This window comes from Periophthalmus magnuspinnatus, chromosome 13 (assembly GCF_009829125.3).
Source record: "Periophthalmus magnuspinnatus isolate fPerMag1 chromosome 13, fPerMag1.2.pri, whole genome shotgun sequence".
NCBI lineage: Eukaryota > Metazoa > Chordata > Actinopteri > Gobiiformes > Gobiidae > Periophthalmus > Periophthalmus magnuspinnatus.
Window position 1 is genome coordinate 7,930,076 of NC_047138.1, and position 15,795 is coordinate 7,945,870.

At 37.0% G+C, this 15,795-nt stretch overlaps 3 protein-coding genes across 3 annotated transcripts in view; 2 read left to right on the top strand and 1 right to left on the bottom strand.

The window, feature by feature from the left end:
• Positions 1 to 6,029, top strand: part of zgc:77784 (uncharacterized protein LOC402947 homolog) — a 41,365-nt gene extending 35,336 nt beyond the window's left edge. The window contains exons 18-26 of the mRNA XM_033977490.2: positions 1,031 to 1,073; positions 1,151 to 1,287; positions 1,775 to 2,044; positions 3,097 to 3,232; positions 4,215 to 4,528; positions 4,746 to 4,853; positions 4,947 to 5,129; positions 5,279 to 5,400; positions 5,588 to 6,029. Coding sequence (XP_033833381.1) covers positions 1,031 to 1,073; positions 1,151 to 1,287; positions 1,775 to 2,044; positions 3,097 to 3,232; positions 4,215 to 4,528; positions 4,746 to 4,853; positions 4,947 to 5,129; positions 5,279 to 5,400; positions 5,588 to 5,599 — 1,325 coding nt within the window. The 3' untranslated portion in view covers positions 5,600 to 6,029. The remainder of the gene's footprint in view (positions 1 to 1,030; positions 1,074 to 1,150; positions 1,288 to 1,774; positions 2,045 to 3,096; positions 3,233 to 4,214; positions 4,529 to 4,745; positions 4,854 to 4,946; positions 5,130 to 5,278; positions 5,401 to 5,587) is intronic.
• Positions 6,030 to 7,860: 1,831 nt separating this feature from the next.
• lim2.3 (lens intrinsic membrane protein 2.3) lies at positions 7,861 to 10,171 on the top strand. Its single transcript, XM_033977212.2, has 5 exons — positions 7,861 to 7,941; positions 8,667 to 8,846; positions 8,971 to 9,120; positions 9,793 to 9,927; positions 9,999 to 10,171. The coding sequence occupies exons 2-5, from the start codon at positions 8,672 to 8,674 to the stop codon at positions 10,058 to 10,060; spliced, it is 522 nt and encodes a 173-aa protein (XP_033833103.1). The 5' UTR covers positions 7,861 to 7,941; positions 8,667 to 8,671; the 3' UTR covers positions 10,061 to 10,171.
• Positions 10,172 to 12,151: 1,980 nt separating this feature from the next.
• On the bottom strand, positions 12,152 to 14,622 carry hspa8b (heat shock protein family A (Hsp70) member 8b). Its single transcript, XM_033976677.1, is given in 9 exon segments — positions 12,152 to 12,328; positions 12,411 to 12,643; positions 12,718 to 12,915; positions 13,007 to 13,177; positions 13,261 to 13,401; positions 13,404 to 13,800; positions 13,882 to 14,034; positions 14,102 to 14,307; positions 14,421 to 14,622. Coding segments are annotated over 9 exon segments (1,878 nt in total).
• Positions 14,623 to 15,795: the final 1,173 nt, after the last annotated feature.

Below are 15,795 nucleotides of genomic sequence, written 5' to 3' on the forward strand. Positions count from 1 at the left end.
TGTAAGACAGACTTCACAAATTCTGTTAATTAAAATGTATCTATATCCCCATAAGGCATCTCACGTCTGGCAAACAGAGTCATCTGAAGAAGAGTCTGCATTATCAGTAAATTAGCTGCTTTTTTGGGTTCTTTGGCTCAGGGGCACACAAACATACAGGGATAGTAGTTTTTCTCTTTTTTTTTACTTTGCGCAGACAAAAACTTCCAATTATTTCTTGAACTTTACCAATTGTTGAATTAAGACATCGAGTTAAACCTGAACTATGAAACTACCAAGGTGTCCCTAAAGTGGCCAGAGAGTGTGCTGTACATTAACAGTTTCACTTATACAGCTGCCATGATTGTATTTCAATCCATTTCTTAATTAAATTACATGTGCATTGATTTGTGCTGAAGGCTGTTCTTATGGATCTTTCAGAGCTCTCACAGTTACAGTTAGGTCAATATCACAGCCTATATCCATCATAATATGTACATTTTCACACTATCTGAAAGCTAGTTTAGGCTGAAAAATTATGCATGACCTTTATGGATAACTAAAGTAACAGAGTGATTAGTTATGTTTTATTTGAGGATGGACATTTGACAGACTAGCTGCATAAATTACAGTAATAAAGGAGTGTTTAACTTAATACGGGAGCTGGGAAGCCTTATTGATCATACCTACTGTATCTTAACTTTCTCTTTAAAGGAAAAACTTTATGGTTTTAACGATTCAACCACACGGAACATCAATGCAACTAATTGTGATAACCATAGTCAATCAAACTACATGCATTGCTTTTTTTTATTGTTATTATCTCATATTAAGTACAAAAGCCCTCTGACTTAAGAAACCTCTCGGTCTATGAATGAAAGATTGTTAAATATCTGCTATTACTATTAAGTTGTATGATTAGAAAATTGACAGTAACATCAATTTTCAGTAGCTGCAACTGTTTAATTAACACGAGCCCTGTAGTCTTCTCTGGTTTATACATTAATCATGAAACATATGGCTAAACCTTTGTCTCTTTCTCATCTTGCAGTAGGTTTTGCTCACAGTGAGGGCTCAGGGATCATCAATGGAGGGTAAGGCACAGCGACGCACCATTCATTCACTTTGCTTTAAAAGCCAAAATCGTCTAATGACATGTTTAAATCTGTAGACCTGGCTTGTTGGGGTCTAATATGGGAAACTACCCATGGCTGGCTGACTCTTGGCCAACTCCGAATCTCATCCATAACAGCAAGGACTCCGTGGACTGCTGCTCCAGCAAACTGGACTCTGAAAAATACTACAACAGTAAGAGCATATCAAACATTTACGTCCAGCATATTTAACACTTTATAACTTTGCTGCTTATTATGTTTAAAAATATGACCAAAGGGTGTTCATCATGGCCGCTGTTAATGGGTGATCATTTTCTTTTTAAAAGTATTAGAATCAGTTTCACAGGGTCAGATTTTCAGGGACAGACAAATGAGTTTGAGCATCTTTTAAAGCGCAACTCTTGTGTGATGTTTGTAAAGGGCTTGAGTGTTTGAAGCGTCTGCCGTGGTCCATTTCAATACATCAAAATTATACCAAAAAAGAGATGACAGTGACATGATGAGAACTGATGCTTAAAAAGTACTGGTTGTTATAGAACGTGTCCATTTTAGTTTGAGCCTGCGCTGGTTAAAACTTATTTTTATAACTACTGCCAACATATAAAATGCTCTATACTCTTATCAAGGGCAAAAAAAAAGCTAGTCCTACAGTAAAATCATTGCTTTTAATATATTTTCAGGTATAATGAACTACACCAACCAATCAGAGAAGAGAAGCACTGCCTCCAATGACAGTCCCATCTACAGCACCATTAACACGACAGCGGATGATGACCTATTAGCTTATTATGACACATACTCCACCAAGTCCTACTCACAAGGCCCGGACCCCTACAGCAGTAACCCAGCTCTGTACAACACAGGCCTGGTGGACCTCGACCAGTGGACCCTCCAGACTGGCCAGTCGGGGTCAGAATACGCCAAGCTTCAATACACCACGAAGAACAATGGTGAGAAGGATACTTTAAATGAGCACAATTTTGGTTTAGTTTATTGGTTTATTTTAACGGGGACCATATTAATCTCATAAAAGACGAGATGCTTTACACGGGATTTAGCTAAAGATAGTTTCCATCTGCAGTCTCCGGGCAGGTTACAAACAATTAAAATACATCAAACATGCATTCTCCCATTGTTTCATTTAAAAACATTACACTCCACATTTCCACATTTAAAAGTACTCAAATATGTGTCAAATATTTCCATATAAGCTTCCACATGCAAATCAGTGTTTCAGTCTGTTTGGATGAGAACGCTGTCTGTGCAAATGCTGAGCTACATCTGGGGAGTTTGCAGCCATTGTGACCAAAACTGGACAAATCTCTGTGGTGGAGGTGCAGCATTGTTTAAAATTCTATGTATTAATCAGACATCTGAATACACAATCAAGTTCTCAAAGTTTAACATTTAATATTTTTTAAGAATTTGACAATGATGATGCTTTAGTGGTTTCTTGTCTAGCACTTTTACTGCATGATTATACAAAGTTGTTAGTGGTTTTAATGTTATCTCACTTGTGTCAGACCAACTGGAAATGCCAAAGTTTACATGAGAAACGATCATAGCATCTCGATAAACCTTTGCTGCATCACAGTTCAGTGTATTTCATATGTGCCACGGTGCTTGTACGTCTATTTGAGAACATGTTTAGCCATGTAACTGTACTTTTACTTGAGTAGGCCTGCATATTTTCAGTACTTGTATTTCCACCACTGGTTCTTGGACACTTCTGGGAGTAATGTAGCATGAAGGGTGAATGTTATTGCAACAGCTGCCCCCAGACGTAATAATTATCACAGGGTTTTTTTTTTTCACTTTTTTATCTATTTCTAATCTTTCTATGTTATTTTTATCCTAATTAAAAAATAACATAAACAACTGTTTATTTCTTATGATGATTCATTTTTTTCATTTTTTTCTCTGAATTATTAAAAATAGTTTTCAGCTTATGTCATTTTTTTTCTCAACGCACATTACTCATTCAAGTCAATTATGTTCCCAGACAAATTACTAAAGCAGAGGTCCTCAGGCCTGACCTCAAAGCCAGCCACTCTCACATGGATGGATGTCCTGTCTCTGCCCCTTCCTGACACTAAGGACATACACGGCACAAAAATACAGGAACAACAACTGAACAGGTAAAATCATCATGTCTGTTTTGTATCAACACAACACGCTCATTCCTCTTAGTGCACTGGAAAATCTTCATTTAGAGTGAATATTAATAACTTCAAGGCACTCCCTAAATGACAGAGAGAGTTACGGCTGACAGATATCAAACCTTCCCCTAACTCTGTGCTGTCAAACCAAACTTGAGTGAAGTTGTGTGTCTGGGGACTGGGTGAATTAACTACAGTCATGTCTCCGGGCGCTGCATACATTGAGCTGTAGGGTTACTGAGAGGAGTCTGTTCTAACTAACCTTGACAGATGAGGATGCAGGGTGACTGCTGAGGGCTGCTGTCTTTTGTAATGACATTAACTTGTGTCTGACAGCTAAAATTAGTGCTTTGCCTTTTTAGCGACATGTCATTAAATTTACTTTGACAGGGTTACACAAATAAGGGATGTTCTCCGTCAAAGTTGTCTTTATACATACTGAATGCTTTTTTTTTTTTTTTTTTTTTACATCAAACGCAACATTTTAAGCACTTGTGAGCTAATTTTAAATAAATTAACACATGACATAAATATCTTTGAACATTAAGAACATTATACATTCTCTTTTGGCACATTTCACATGTTTAGTCATTGACAAAGTCTCAACACTACATATTTTATGCACCAAATGTCTTCTCATGAAGTAGTGACTAAAAACCATGTGAAGGCACTTGCATGTTTCATAATACAACCAGCTGTAAATACTACAAGTCTGTCCTCTTCACAAACAGTTGGAGCTGTTGCTGACTTTATTAGCACTGGCTTTTTCCGGGTTAGATATTTATATTGGTTCAGTTTTCTCCTGGGCAGCTGTGGCTACTGTAGTAGAATTACAGAATGAATAATGCACCAAATTGTGTGAAGCATTTGCATCTAGAAAAGGAGCTGTATAAAACGAAGGCATTTTATTATTACATTTCCAGTGCTTTTTTTTGTTTTGTTTGTTTTGTTTTTTATTTAGCCCGGAGGATGAGGATGAAGACTGGTGCCCTCCATTACCTGCCAGAACCTATTTGATGGACAGCTCCAAAGAAGAACTTTCAAGTCCCATGTCTAAACAAGATGAGACGCCCTACACTCCAATACGCCTGTCCTCGCCCCAGAAAGACCAACCCAACCACACTTCACATCCCCCAACCTTTGACCTTTCGTCTTGGCAGCGCCCTAGCTCCCAGATCTCACAGTCTAACCCTGATCTGTTTACAAACAAGGAGGAGGATGTCTACCACACGAGCCACTGGGCTGACACTTTCACCAGTGACACTTTCGGAAAAGGTTAGTTTGAGCTTAATATAAACATACTATTAAGACCTTTTATGTTGTACTAAAGGAAACCACCGAGGGAAAGGCCTTACAGTACATTTAATAAATTAAGACACACATTCCAACAACTGTTTTTGATATAGTATAAGCACAAACCAGCAACTCAAACAGAGAGAAAGAGAAGGTGGAGAGAAAAAACTGTTAATTAATATTCTCATTAATGTCTCAGAAAAATCTCCCCCTGATGTGAGCTCTGCCGTCATGGTACACAGACCCAGGAGCAAGAAGAAGCTTTCGAAAGATGCTCAACTCTGCAGAGACCTACAGGGTCTGGCAGGTACATTCCTAACAATAGTAGAAAAGCTATTTTGGGCATTTTCTGAATCAAGCCACATTATTGCTGCTCTGTTGTGTGTAAAATTGTATTCAGGCCTGCCCCCTCTACCTGCCCCTCCCCCCACCGAAGACTCCCTAAAGCTGTTAGCAGATGTCCTGGGCCACAGCCGAACTGACAGTAGCGCACGGAGAGATGCCAGCGACTTGTCCGGTCTTCAGAGGAGGGAGGGACATTTTTCACCACAGAGAACAAAACCGACTAAATGGACTCTGCAAGGTGTGTAGTGAAAACATACATTCATCATAATGCATTCACAAATGAACTATTCTACTGTTTTACACATTTTTTTTTCAACCCAGCAATGATTGTGATTACCATACCTAGTGTAAAAATAGCTGACACATGGATGTATTTGTTTTGTGTAGATGAGAATGTAAACCCATATGCTCAGTCGACTTTCCTGCCCAAAATACAGATGTCTGGGTATGGTCCTCTTGGTGGGCCAGTCCTTCCAAGGCCCTCCACAACCCAGCACAAAAAAGATGAGGTACATCTAGTTTTCTTCATTTCATATAGAATTAATGTTCCAAATGTTAACTGGTATTTTGCTACTGAAAAATGCTTAGAAAAATTTGGAGCAAACCAAAGTATGTTTTAACCGTGGATGTTATAGATCTGTCTCTATGTTGCTGAAATACTAAAAATAAAATACTTTTTTTTTTTTTTTTTTTCAGAATCTCATGTAGACAAGACTGTGACGTTCGTATTGTGTTGCCATGGTACCAGAGAAACAGCAACAAGTATCAAGGCACGCCATCTGCCTTCTGTCTGTTCCTCTGGTTCATTTATTGACAAATATTAGTGTTCAATCTTTATTTTGGGTGATTTGTTGCCCAACCATTCATGTACAATAAAAAGGACAATTTACATTTTTATACATGTAATAAGATATATTGCTAAAATCGCAGTATAAAAGAACCCAATATTTTTGAACATAGCTTACGCATATTGTACAGGAGATTACTGAATGTATCATCTATTGACTGGTACTGATATTACATTTGAGTGACTGGAGAACAGGGAGTTGTATTTGGTATGAATGTGCATGTGTAGTGTAAAGACTTTGGACCTTTCATCTCTGTATTATTGTAGAAACATCACCTGTGTGTTGTCTTTTTTAAATGAACAATAAAACATTTGTATGAATCAAATGAAACAAAGTTTAGATTCATGACTGAAGTCCCCCTCTGGGTAAACGTCTCATTTCCCAAAGTGTTGTACAGGAACACTTCACTCTACACCTGTGGCCTCCCTGTCAGTCAATCCTCAAACATCAATAAGACAGTGAGTCTGTGTGTTGCCCACAGCTACAGTATATACAATATAGTATGCAATTTCAAGTGAATGGCCAAGAGGCAGTTTGTGCTCCCACAGCAGTAAGTTACTTATGAGAACACTGTGTTAAAACTGTTAATGTAAAGAAATAGCAGGTCACATAAAAAAGAGTCTAGAAAATAAATTTAAGTGTTTGTATCAGTTCTTCATCTTATGTTCATAAACGCCACATATGACTGCACTATGACTGCAAGTCTGTAGCGTAACATAATAAAAAGGTAATAAATTGTGCCATCTTGTGGAGCAAAATGCACAATGTTAAAATATGTAGCCCTACAACCACTGCATTACTAGGCCCTAATATAAGTGCCTTTACATCTTTGATGATTTACATTTTTACAGAGGATATTATGGATATTATTATTAGGATATAATGTTATTGTTATGTGTGCACTTTATCCTCATTGAAGAATGGTGCTTATATACAGTTTGTAAAATGAAGTCTACACTTCTCTCTACAGTCCCATCAGAGCATCAGCGGAGCTCAAAATTAAAACCCATATTTATATCACATGGCAGGCTTACATTTTAAAGTCCAAATTTAAATACACTTTTAATTCAATCTTGTTTATGGTGTCAAACGTATACTATTAACTTCTTTTTAGGTCAAAAACCTCCACACTCACAGTTCTTTTGGCCACCCACAGCCAATGGTGGCACATCATGAAGGAAAAGTAGTAATGTATTGTACTTAAGTATAAATTGTAGGTATCTGTACTTTATTTAAGTCAATTTTAAAGTGGATTCTTTTTACTTTAACTTTAGTACATTTGAGAGAAGGTATATGCACTTTCTACATTTATAGTTTGAGCAAACAAAAATATACAAAGAAAAAAAAAAAGGAAAAAAAATCAATCCAGTTGTGTTAAACAAAATTAAGCACAAATCTTTATCAAAATCACTACATTTGAAGCTTTATTAGATATTAGATATTAGAAATACCTTTACTTTTTAGTAAGTAACAAAATTGAGTACTCCCTCCATCACTGCCCACATCTCATCTCTGCGCTCTGTTCATTTGACCTTGGGCTCTTTTCCCAAACATTTGGTGCACAGCAGGTTCAAATTCACATTTTGACTTAGTCTATTACAGGAGGAAAAACAACAACATTTTTAGACTTTGTAAAGAGTTTTAAAAACATATCTAAGTTATGCATGGAATGAAATCAAATTTAATATTTCAATTAATTAATTGTATTTTTCTAATAAAATACACTTTGAACCCCAGGTTATCTACTGTACACAGAACATATGCACTTTGCAGTATGATCAAAGATTTCTGGAGGCTTTCCCTCTTATTTATTTATTTATTTTTTTTCTTTTATTGTACATCAAAGTGACAGACCACAGCACAGCAACTGGCTCCATAATTATGAATAGAAATGTGATAGGTTGTTACTCATGGGTTTGGTGTGCTGGCTGCAGAGCATTCTCAATTCAAACTCCTGTGTCATCAGTATTACCGCGCTTTAACAGTTTTGTATTTTCAGCAGATTCCCTAAAACACAAAACTCTGCTCTGTGATTGGCTGTGGCTCTGAGGGTCCTATTGTTTCAGTCGTCTGCTGGTTCACCATGGTTTTCTATGCACAAACAAAACTTTACTGCCAACTGGGACATTATTGGGATCCTGGGTGCAGTGATAGCCCAAAATATTAAAATCTTTATTATTTATACAAAAGGAAAATAGAAAGGTAAGTTATTAATCATTTTAAATGAGTAGCGTGATGATATCAGTAAATATTTTGTAAATATTTTATAATGTTATGTATTATTATTATTATTTTTATAAAACACAACTCTGTATGTATTGTGTGTAATAACAGATTTTTAAATGTTGGTTATTATGTTTGTATTGTGTATATGTATGATTATTTAAATATTTTCCACAAACTATATAATATACAATGTTTTTGTTTTGGATGTATGTGTTAAGATATAGAACATATTTTAGGGCCTGTTTTATTTTGCCATGTTCTTAAAATGCTCCGTAGACTCAACATTCTCAACTCAACTCACGCTTTTTATGTATGTTCTAGTGTAGTCTGTTGTCCAGCTTTTTAAAAACAGGGTTCTGACCATTCGCTGTCAGAGCAATCACCCCTACTGTGTAATATAATATAATCACACCAATAATAATTTGTACTTATTTTCGTTGCTTGACTTACTAAACTGTAGTGCACAGTTTTTTACCTAACAATGACAAATATATACGATTTTATTCTATTTGTTTCAACTGTATTCCCGACATTCTACCGAACTAAACTAGTACTAACCCAGAATAAAACCAGGTATAAACTAGAACTAACTAAACCAGTAAACAAGAGAAAACATTAGTCTGTTAGTAGAAGTCAAAGCATTTGGGGCATCTCTACTGTACTATGTGAGACCAAACCAGACTGATAATTCTGTTTGACAGTGACGATGTACAGCTTCATGGGTGGTGGGTTATTCTGCGCTGGAGTCGGCAACATCCTTCTGATCGTCTCCACAGCAACAGACTACTGGATGCAGTACCGACATGCAAGCAATTACATGCACCAGGGTCTGTGGAGATACTGCGTGCCCGGGAAGTGCATGACACACACAGACAGCATTGGTAAGAGCTGGGCCCATATGACGCTCATTTAATATTGTCCATAATCTAAAACAGTGCAAAACTAAATTCACATGATGTTAGAATGTAATGTTTTTGCATTATTTTTGTCGATACCTCCCCGTAGCTTATTGGGATGCAACACGAGCCTTCATGATCCTCTCCCTGCTGGCCTGCTTCATTGGAATTGTAATTGGTATAATGGCTTTTATCCACTACTCATCCTTTGACAGCTTTGACAAGACATTTGCAGCCGGCATCCTCTTCTTCATCTCTTGTAAGTCCTCATAAATACAAATTACAACCCAAAATAATATAATGCACACTGCCTGCAACATTATGGTGATAGACAAACAGGACAGTAAACAGATGGACAGTAAACAGGACAGTAAGTAGATGTCTAGGTCTGAATGAACTGACAAATGTTTTGTGTATTCTACTGTATGCAGCATATTGAGATATATGGCCATACTGGCTTGACAAAACCTGATCTGTCTGGATGGGAGACTACTGGGAGTAACAAGTGCCACAGTAGGGTTCCAGTGGCAAAGCTGTGGTTGTTTTCTGATGCAGAGGCTGAGCAAATGGGCAGCCTCACTTCTGCCAGTCTACCCCAGGGCAGCTTTGACCACAATAATCATTCACCACCACTGAATGCAGAGTGAATGACTAATACAATGTAAAGCACTATGGCTGTCTTGAAAGGCGCTATTCAAATCGGATGTATTATTATTATTATTATTATTATTATTATTATTATTATTATTATTATTATTATTATTATTATTATTATTATTATTATTATTATTATTATTATTATTATTATTATTATTATTATTATTATTATTATTGTTATTATTATTATTATTATTATTATTATTATTATTATTATTTTACTGACATAGACAATTTCCCTAAGACTATGTTTTATTTTTCCCCATGTATTTAGGCTTCTTTGTGTTGCTGGCAATGGCAGTATACACAGGAGTGACAGTGAATTACTATGGAAAACGCTATGGCAGTTGGCGCTTCTCCTGGTCCTATATAATGGGCTGGGTTGCGGTTGTGCTAACCTTCTTCTCAGGTGAGGGATTTGTCACAAGTGATACCCATGTTCATGAAAACATCCCAACCAATCATAACGGCATCTTTTAGGTATCTTCTACATGTGTGCGTATCGAATGCATGAATGCCCAAGAAACTCCAACTCACGCTGAGCAGACAAATCCAAATCCTGATGCTATTGGCCTTAAGGAGTCTTTATCCCAAAGAACTAAGTACATGAAATCTCCTGTTCAACTTAATATTTTTAAAGATACAAAATAAAACAAATGTCTAAATAGCCTATTGTAGTCATTCTAACAGTTCTATTTGTTTTGCTTTTTTTGTACTATTGAACTATTATCTCATCAAATGCAAATGTGGGGTAAGCTGTTTATTTTCTGAACACATGGGCTACTGTAGGCCGTGACCCATACCAAAACGAGAGCGAAACTACAGAAGTCGCATCTCACTAGAGCCAATCTCCAAAACAGACCATTAACTGACCAATAGAAACTTGACATCCACTTGTATTGTGAACTTACTGTAACTGTGTTTTAGTTTGTTATTAAAATCTGATTATTGAGGTTGTTAATAATCATGTGAAGGAAAGACTGCACATGGTGGGTTTACACACTCTCCCATGCCCCTTCTGCTTTTCTGCATAGTCTTCTTTCAGTACTTCTTAATAATAAATACATTCTGGTGAGAAATTTATATTGTTTTGACAACAATATAAAAAATGAAAATAAACATGACATGAACTCTCTTGGTTACTGTCCAGCCAGCCAATCACACTAAGTCCATAAAATACATGTAGGCCTAACTGAGTGACAACTTTTTCTCAATCAATAAAACTGTATGTTAAAGGACAAACAAGAAACAAGGAAGGTTAGAGCTATAGTGGGATAATGTGTTTCTCTATATCATTTAGTGGCGGGAGGTACCGTAGACCTACCTATTCCTCTTGAGCTTCACGTTTCAGATGTAGTTGGATGCTTGTGGTGTTCTTTTGATGGGCTATGGGAGAGCTCTTCTTAACTCTTCTTGAAACTCTCTAAAACAAACGTGGGAGCAATTCTAGCCAACAATCTACACATGTAAGTGAAAAAACTTACCAAGTGAGTGACACTGATTAGTACCTGGGGTGAAATCTTTAGACTCTGAAGTGAACTAACTTCTAAAACCTGTTAATGGAATGGCAAACATCCTAGTTGTCTCAAGTTTTGAGGCTGTTCTTATGGTGGGTGTGCAAGAACTACATCCAAATGCTTTTTAAAGGTATATGGAACTTTCACGTCACCTGGAAATACAAAGTTTAGGTTTTCATTGTATTTGTCAGCACAAAATGCCAATAATTGAATAGATTATAAGTTACATAGCGATGCTTTAAATTGGTCTTGATGTTACTTCAAAGAGGTTCATTTTGTTCTTCTAGAATTATTTTAATAAATGTTGGTTTTTTGTTTTTTTTTAACAGACCAGTATATTCTTTAAACAGACCTTGACATGTTTCAGACTAGTATTAATAATAAAAGTGAACTCCAAATCCCAGTGCAGTCTTTTAAACAGACACAAGTATAAGAATAGAGTGGATGACGGATGCAGCTGCTGCTCTCTACTGGCAGAATTGTGTTGGTTAATTCTAGATGCCTGGGGAGAGAAGAGACACGTGCCATATCTGAGCAAATTTGTGTCTCTGAGAATTGTATATATATATATATATATATATATATATATATATATATATATATATATATATATATATATATATATATATATATATATATATATATATATATATATGTATATATGTATATATATACATATATATACACACACACACACACACACACACACACATATATATATATATATATATATATATATATATATATATATATATATATATATATATATGTGTGTGTGTGTGTGTGTATATATATATGTATATATATACATATATACATATATATATATATACATATATATATATATATATATATAGAGAGAGAGAGAGAGAGAGAGAGAGAACAGAATTGAAGTTGTCTTGAATCAAAGTCTGGTTTATTGAATCAGTTGTGCACAATGGTCAAAGAGCTGTTGTCTTGCCCCCAGCTGACAAATGAACATACATACAGTGTATATATATATATTATGATGAAATTACTATTCAGAATATTCAGAATATACTATCCATTGTTAAAATCTGTTACTGTGGTTGAAATACAGATTTGATATAAAAGACATTCAGTTTGTTTTGACATTTAATCCACCTCCTCAATGGTGGGCCCACTGGGGGCGCTGTAATAGGACGCTCCAGCTCCACCCGAGGGACCAGACATCCCGGGCATCGCTCCTCCCTGATACACTTTGGTGATGAGACGAATAGTCACACTCCCCAGTTCCTTCTGCTTTTCCGCATATTCGTCTGTATATACTTCCTGTTAGAGAAATACTTCCTTGTGAGAAATGTTTGTACAAAAACACAAAATCTAGAGTGTTAATAACCAGACAAGAACTCACTTCGTTATTGCTCAGCAAATCAAGCACATCTTTGCTCTTGTCCAGGACAGATGTCTGGTCTTCATCACTGATTTTACTTTGGAAATTTGGGTCCTCTACAGTACTCTTCATTTGATAAGCATAAGACTCTAAGGAATTCCTCTCAACGATCCTCGATTTGATTTTTTCATCCTCATCCTTGTACTTCTTTGCATCAATCACCATACGCTCAATTTCCTCCTTGCTCAAACGACCTGACCAAAGACAGGACAGGATGTTATTTATCTTTAACATAGCATCAGTTACACCAATGATGTTGGATATATACCTTTTTCATTTGTAATTGTGATCTTGTTTTCCTTTCCGGTACTTTTTTCTACAGCAGACACATTCAGTATATCATTAGCGTCCAAATCGAACGTTACATCAACCTTAGGAACCCCCCTTGGACATGGGGGGATTCCAGTCAAATCAAATTTCCCCAAACTGTTATTATCTTTGGTCAATGATCTTTCACCTCAAACACCTGGCAAAAACAAATGCTGAGTCTTTAAACAGCTGAATGAAACTCATGGAAACAAGACATGTAAGAATACCAACGACTACATACTGGTAACGTTTGATAGTGGGCCTTACCTGGATGAGCACACCAGGCTGGTTATCAGAGTATGTAGCGGTCATTACTCCACCGGCCGTCTTGATGCCCAAAGACAATGGGGTAACATCCAAAAGCAACAGGTTCTGAACATTGTCAGACTGGTCCCCCGTTAGGATGGCTGCCTGCACAGCTGAAAACAAGCAAGGGGTTTATCAGCACAATTTCATATATCAGTGAATAATAGTTACTGTTATGGGGCTAAAGAAAATATACCTGCTCCATAGGCCACTGCCTCGTCAGGGTTGATGCTCTTATTGAGTTTCTTCCCATTAAAGAAGTCTTGCAGAAGTTTCTGAATCTTAGGAATGCGGGTGGAGCCTCCAACTAAGACAATCTCATGTATCTCTAAGTCTAATCTCTAAGTGCATTTCTAACTGGCTCCAATGTCTTACGAAATAAGTCTGAATTGATCTCCTCAAAGCGGGCTCTGGTGATCGAGGTGTAGAAGTCAGTGCCCTCAAACAGAGAATCAATTTCAATGCTTGCTTGCGTGCTGGAAGACAAGGTTCGCTTGGCCCTCTCACAGGCTGTGCGAAGGCGACTCAGTGACCTTTTGTTGGTTCCTATATCTACTTTGTGCTTACGGTTGAACTCAGCCATGAAAAAGTTCACCATACGATTATCAAAATCTTCACCACCTAAATGAGTATCCCCTGCTGTAGCCTTCACTTCAAAAATACCTTCGTCAATAGTCAGAATGGAGACATCAAACGTGCCGCCCCCCAAATCGAAGATGAGCACTTTCTGACCTACCTAGACATACAAATATTCTTTTACTATATATTCACAACAGTTTTCACATAAAAAACTATGAGAGGTATCAAGTGTGCTTACCGTCTTGTCTAAGCTATAAGCAATAGCAGCAGCTGTTGGCTCGTTGATAATGCGAAGAACATTAAGACCACAAATGACTCCTGCATCTTTTGTAGCCTGTCGCTGAGAATCATTGAAGTAGGCTGGCACAGTCACAACAGCATTATTCACTTTCTACAAAGTTTGTAATAGTATTATGTTACACTTACATTTCAGTGATGTTCAATAAATAAATAAATACCTCACCCAAGTATGCCTCTGCTGTTTCCTTCATTTTTTGCAGCACCATAGAAGAGATCTCCTCTGCATAGAAGGTCTTGGTTTCGCCTTTCTATTCCACTTCAATTTTGGGTCGGGAGTTTTCATTTATGACTTTAAATGGCCAGAACTTCATGTCCGACTGGACAGTGCTGTCATCAAAACGCCTTCCAATAAGACGTTTGACATCTATTTTATCAGAGAGAAATCAGTAAACAAAAATTTGTGAAAAAATCAATAATCACCGAAGGCTTGTTGAGTAGCTTCTCTAACAAAAATATGAAAATGATTATGATTCATACCAAATATTGTGTTGGTGGGTTTCATAGCCACTTGTTTTTTTGCAGGGTCCCCAAACAGTCTTTCTGTATCAGTAAATGCCACGTAGCTGGGTGTGGTCCTGTTGCCCTGGTCATTGGCGATGATCTCCACTTTGCCATGGAGAAACACCCCAACACAGGAGTAGGTGGTACCAAGATCAATACCAACTGCTCTTGTTGCCATGTCTCTGTTAATAAGATGTGTCAAAATGTCATTAAGTCAATAAAAAACAAGCAGGCCTAACTGCGTGACTACTTTTTCTCAAAAGGCGACTTATGTTCATGTAGACGAATAATAACACAAATAAATCGCATATCTTAGCAGCACTGTTCTTCTACCACCAACATTTAAGGACAAACAAAAACAAAGCAAAGTTGAATAATGTGTTTCTTCATATAACAGTGACTGAAGCTCCCATATAGGCCTACCGATTTCCCGTAGAGCGTCAATGTGGTTGTCCATCTGTGGTGTTGGGTTGAAGAGGGATTGGAAGGGTCCAGGGTCCTTCTTAACTCTTCTTGGAACTCTCTGAAACAAAACTAATGATGAGCCACAAACTAACCAAGGGAGTTTCTTTACACTAATTGCTACCTGGAGGGGGGACTGCAGGCTGAGAAAAAGGTAAACAAACCTGTTAATGGCATGACAAACATCCTGGCCAAGGCTGGTTTTATGGCAAGGGGCTAAGCAAATGAAACTTTGAAATGCATCTTGAGTTACAGATGCTTTTTTGATGTAGTTTATTAGTGGATAGGCTTTTCCACTGTCCACTATACTAGACATGTAGCCTAACTGAACAAATCCTCATTCTGACAATGTAAAGTGCAACTACATCTGACAGCAAATAAGTTCCATATGGCCTACCGAGCCGTTGTAAAGCCTCCCAGAGAATTGGTGCAGTGTTGACTTGTTGGTCACATGAATAAAAAAAATGTTTTACACCAATCAACCTACTTTCATATCATATTTTAGCAACAAAACCTCTCTCAAATTCTGAATGAGTGGAGTGAATGGAGATAACCACTTAACCAGAAGTGCCACAACAAAGAAGGTTTAGTAGCACTTAGAGTCAAAAGTGGGCAGGGTGTTTTGAGCTTTGAAAACGTGGACAGACTAATAAACGAGGACTACTCAAACATGTGTGAATGAACGGTATGTTTTTGAGGAGGTAACAGCATCATAATGTCTTAAAGCTCACAAGAAGTCATTTTGTGTAATATAAGACCTTTAAAGATGCATTTTGTCCCATTCACATGCATGCATTCTGTCTTGCTTGCTTGTATCGTCAGGTCAAAGTAGAACAGGTCGAATTTCATCCCAAATGGGTCATCCTCTCATAATTAAATGTTATATCAA